We start from the raw sequence: 5420 nt of genomic DNA on the forward strand, positions 1-5420 counted from the left end.
TTCACAGAGCGGTATTTCTCGTTATCGCCAAGCAATACCGAGTAATACCTAGCAATATGCGAATATAGCATTCCCGGGTTCCGGTCCAAGTCAAGTTGTCCGGCCGCATGGTAAAGAGTAAGAGCACGTGGCGCGTTCTCAGTGGTGACCGGACGTAGAGCTACGTCCAGCCACCGGACCTAATAATTGTTCCCGTTTGAGCCCTATGGCATTGGCCACGGCCTCAAAGTCCGCCCCCGGCCCGCTGCTTAGATTTGTTCACCGTGTTTGGACTCACCCTGCCGCGCTGACCAATAGCTTTCAACCATCCCAATATTTCTACCATCAGCAGCTGGCCGAGTTTTCCCTTACTCCATATGGCAACTTTTCCTTCTCCCGCCAGTATCCTCCCCTCGCTACCTCCAAACGCTAACTTTCAACTCTCATATTCTTAATTCCCTCCACAACACAACCAAGCAAAATCAAAGATAACGAGCTAAGAAACCATTTTGTTTCCCTTCTACCCTCCCCAACTTTCTCATTCTTACCAACACGTCCACTCACCATGGAACGCCCTCTTTCGCCGCTACACAGCCTTCCGCCGGAATCCACAGCCGGAGTTACCCTCTCCGGCCTTCTCCCCCCTGCCTCGCTAATCGAATCCCTCCTCCACGCCTCCGCATATCTCGCCACCTTGGACTCTCTTCCGTTACTCCAAACCCGTAACACTGCCGCTGCAATCCAGCGCGCCCGTATCATCTCCTCCTTACTCGAAGACCTCCACGACTCCACCAGCCGTGGTCGTAGATCTCTTCCTCTCTCTTCAATCCTCTGCCTCACCGAGCTCAGCTCCGTCATCCAGCGAACAAAAACCCTCCTCGACGACCTCGCCTCAGGAAGCGCGTTATGGAGTCTGCTCAATGCCGAGGCTTCTGCAAAACGCTTCCTTTCCTGCACTCGCGAGCTATCGGCGGTGCTCGATATCCTCCCGCTTAGTCTCCTCCCCATCTCCTCTGACATCCGCGAACAGATCGAACTTCTCCACCGACAGACCAAAAGCGCCGGATCCGACCTATTTGTTGATAGCCGCGAAATCCATCTCCGTGATGAGCTCCTCTGCATCATGTCTAAAGAGAAGGGCTTTCTGGATTTCAACAAGGTGGAGGAAGTCATGAACAGGATTGGGTTACGAACAGCCGCAGCTTACCAGGAGGAAATCAAAAAGCTGGAAGCGGAAATACTTAAGCAGGCGGGTACTGGTGGTCTTATGGCCGTTTCCAACGTAAACAATCTCATCGCCTTCGTCTCCTATGCTAAAAACATCATATTTCGTTCCAGCAAAGCTGACGCCTTCCCCAAAGCTCTCAGTCGATCGTCGTCGTGGTCGGTGGCGACATCGCCAGCGATTGCTAGTAATATCCCGGACGAGTTCCGGTGCCCTATCACGCTGGATTTAATGAAAGACCCGGTGGTTTTGGCCTCCGGCCATACTTACGACCGGAGCTCAATCTCCCAGTGGATAAACTCCGGCCATCAAACCTGCCCAAAGAGTGGGCAGAAGCTAATCCATATGGCACTCATCCCAAATTACAATCTTAAAAGCCTCTTCGAGCAATGGTGTAAGGAGAATAACCTCTCCTCCACACTCCGACACCGGGCTCCCGATTCGGCGGCGGAGGAAGCCGTCACTGTCGACCACATCTCGGCAACCCGGGCAGCCATCGAAGCGGTGAGAATGACGGCGGAGTTTTTAGTTGGAAAGCTAGCCATGGGCTCGCCGGAAACGCAGAGGCAAGCGGCTTACGAACTCCGGCTGCTCGCCAAATCCGGCATGGAGAATCGCCGCATAATAGCTGAGGCCGGCGCCATTCCTTTCCTCGTCACACTACTCGGTTCCAGAGACCCCCGGACGCAGGAGAACGCAGTGACTGCCCTGTTGAACCTCTCTATCTTTGAGAACAATAAGACTCTGATAATGGCCGCGGGAGCCCTTGATTCAATCGTGAAGGTGCTACGGGAAGGCGAACTGATGGAGGCGAGGGAGAACGCGGCGGCGACTATATTCAGCTTGTCTATATTGAACGAATGCAAAGTAGAGATAGGGAAGACAGTAGAAGCGGTGGCGGGTTTGGTGGAGCTGTTACAGGACGGAACGTCCGCTGGGAAGAGAGACGCGGCGACTGCGTTGTTAAATTTGGCGGTGTACGATCCGAACAAGACGGCGGTGGTGGAGGCGGGGGCAGTGCCAGTGCTGGTTGAGTTGTTGATGGACGAGAAGGCTGGAATCACAGACGACGTGCTTGCAGTTCTCGCTCTTCTCTGTGGATGTAAAGAGGGGATGAGAGTGATAGGGGATAATAAGGCGGCGGTGGCAATACTGGTGGATTTGATGAGGTTCGGTTCGGAAAAAGGGAAGGAGAACGCCATTGCGGTTCTGATGGGTTTGTGTAAGGATGGGGGAGCGGAGATGGGGAGAAGGTTGTTGATGAATGCGAGGAGTGTTCCTTCACTACAGAGTTTGGCAGCTAGTGGTTCGATGAGAGCGAGGAGGAAAGCGAATGCTCTTCTAAGATTGCTTAATAGATGTTTCTCGCAGTCTAATTCGGCTCCTATATGATGATGATTATTTTGTCTCAGTTGCTGCCGTGATTCAATCTGGCCATAAACCCGGAGAAGGATGTCCACTTTTTTTTTTTTTTGGTACATTTTGTATATATAGTGTTTTTTAAATAAAGAAATTATATGAAAATATTTTGGTGCAAATTATAAATTTAAAGATTTGAAGTTTACCCTATTAACCTAGAGTCAAATCCTCAACCTCTTAAATCAACCACCACAAAATCAAAATGAGTAATGGATGCCTCTTTAAAATCTTGACCTGGAGCAAACCATCTGAACCACACCTCTACGTTTGCTTCTTCAATAGACAGCCTTGGGCAGGTTTTTTTAGCAATTGTTTTGGCTCCTTGTAAATATCTACTATCCTAAATATGAATTCTTCAACTTCTAAGCAAATCATTCCTCCTTAGTCAAATGTTCAAAATCAAAATAAAGTCAAGGTTCTGCAAAATGATGATGACCCTACTCTCATTCCATTGTAGAATCCTCTGCAAGTAGCCAATTTATCCTCTCAAACAAGCCCACAACACACAAAAATGGCAACAAAGCAAACACTCCACCAAAAACAAGATGCCCTAACCCACGATAGTAACTTGGAATGTCTTAAGCTTTAACAATCTTGACATTATTTAATTATAATAACTTGATATGCCTGTATAGTTTTGACCTTTTTTTGCATTCTAGAAGCAAAAGTCAATAACTCCATTGTAAAGTTAGGATAAGTTGTTAAACCTATGCAAAAGTCATAAGGCTAACCAAGAGGGGGGGGGGAAAAGGGGGGGGGGGGGGGGGGGGGGGGGGGGTTAATTGGTAATTTTAAAATTTCCCTATTGAATTTTAATAGAACATCATTTTTCTTATATTTTTTTCAAAAATAAATTTTCAACCACAAAACATAAAATGCTGAAAATAAAAGTGCGGAAAAAAAAAATAAACACAAAGATTTATAGTGGTTCGGTCCAACAAGACCTACATCCACTCCTTGAAGACTCCCTCTTAAGGTATTACACTATTTCCAAAATGACTCACATTTTAACCCCACAGCAAGGCGGAGAAGCCTTTGGAGGACGGATTTGGCTTCTTTTTCAGTTATTAAAACTTCTGATCAATGTGTTATTGGAGAACTCAATGTTTTCAACAAGGCTGTTTGGTTGATAACTACGGTGTATGGAAGCAAGGAGGTGAATAAAAGGAGAATGCTGTGGGATTGTATTCTGGAGGTTGGCCGCAGGAAACTTCCATCGGTAGTAGGAGGTGATTTCAACTTCATTTTGTCTCAGGATGAAAAAAGAGGGGGTAGGAAGTTTGTTTTTTTAAAGGGGTAGAAGGAGATGTTAAGCTTCATGAATGAGAATGATTTCCATGATGTAGGCTTTGTTGGACCAAGGTTCACTTGGTGTAACAACAAGAATGGTGGGGTAAGAATTTTGGAGAGATTGGATAGGTGCTTGTTGAATACTTTGGCAATGAATTGTTTACAAGTGGCAGTGGTAAGACATTTACCCTGGATTGCTTCTGATCACAGTCCTATTGTGTTAAAGATCTTTGACACTTTTTCAAGTAAGAGGGGACTTCTTAAGTTTGAAGATGTTTGGATTTCTTACAAAGCTTCATTTCTTATTATTGCTAAGGTGTGGAAGAAGGTTTTTAGTGGTGATGATATGCAAATCCTGAACAAAAAGTGCAAGAAATCCTTAAGGGATTTATTCTATTGGAGTAGAACTAAGCTAAAGGAAATTTCTGAGGACAAAGAAAGGCTAAAGGCTGAAATTCTAATCCTTCAAGAAGAAGAAGCTAACGTTGGGGCTTTGAGTGAAGACAAATTGTGGATGCTCAGATGTAAGGTCAAGGAGCTTAATGCAACTCTTGGTCATTTGAATACTTGGGGGAAGCAAAGGGCTAAAGTGAAGTGGATTGAAGAGGGATGCTAATACAAAGTTCTTTCATGCATTTGATAATGCTAGGAAGAATGCTAACTAGATTCCTCGAATAAAAAACAGTAATGGCATTCTAACCGATGATCCCAAGGAGATTGAAGATCTATTTTATAATTTCTTTCAGAAGAAATGGGATAACAGAAACTGTGTGTTGACAGATTGGCCGCCACCCTTGAATGTTTTAACTAATGAAGATAGAATTGGTTTGGATGCTGATTTACTGGATTCAAAAATCTGGGAGGTGGTAAGGAATTAGGGAAACAACAAGGCACCGAGATTTGATGGGATCACATACTCCTTCTTTAAGTATTACTGGAGCATTGTAGGTACTGATGTTTGTTTGGTTGTGAGAATATTTTTCTTGATTGGAAGAATGGCTAAAGATTGGAAGAACACTATTGTAGTTCTTATTCCCAAGATCAACAACCCGGTTTCTCCAGCTGGGTTTCGGCCTATAAATTTGTGTAATTATATTTATAAGATTGTGACAAAAATCTTATTAAATAGGCTGATGGTGGTAATCCCAAAGATAATTTCTGATGAACAAGTGGCTTTTGTAAGAGGAAGATCGATTTTAGTTCATTTGCTTTTAGCACAGGAGGTCTTCAACAAAATGAGGTTGTCTAAAGATAACAATGGTTTGGTGGCTATCAAGGTAGATATGGAGCAAGTATACGATAGTTTGTGTTGGACTACTCTCAACAACATGTTAATTCTTTTGGGTTTTCCAGAGAAGTTCATGAAGTTGGTGATGGAATGTATCTTGGAGCCAAGTTACTCTATTCTCATCAATGGTAGATGCATTAAATGGATAAAGGGAAAGAGTGGTTTCCGTCAAGGATGTCCACTCTCAACTTTTATATTTATTATTTGTTCTCAGCTGCT

The 5420-nt window shown here is 44.6% G+C and overlaps 1 protein-coding gene across 1 annotated transcript; it reads left to right on the forward strand.

Moving 5' to 3' along the window:
• Positions 1-369: 369 nt before the first annotated feature.
• LOC110093266 (U-box domain-containing protein 1-like) lies at positions 370-2657 on the forward strand. Its single transcript, XM_020818098.2, has one exon. It carries the CDS (start codon positions 545-547, stop codon positions 2594-2596), a length of 2052 nt encoding a protein of 683 aa, XP_020673757.1. The 5' UTR covers positions 370-544; the 3' UTR covers positions 2597-2657.
• Positions 2658-5420: the final 2763 nt, after the last annotated feature.

The sequence above is a fragment of the Dendrobium catenatum genome, unplaced genomic scaffold (assembly GCF_001605985.2).
Source record: "Dendrobium catenatum unplaced genomic scaffold, ASM160598v2 original_scaffold_236564, whole genome shotgun sequence".
Taxonomy (NCBI): Eukaryota; Viridiplantae; Streptophyta; class Magnoliopsida; order Asparagales; family Orchidaceae; genus Dendrobium; species Dendrobium catenatum.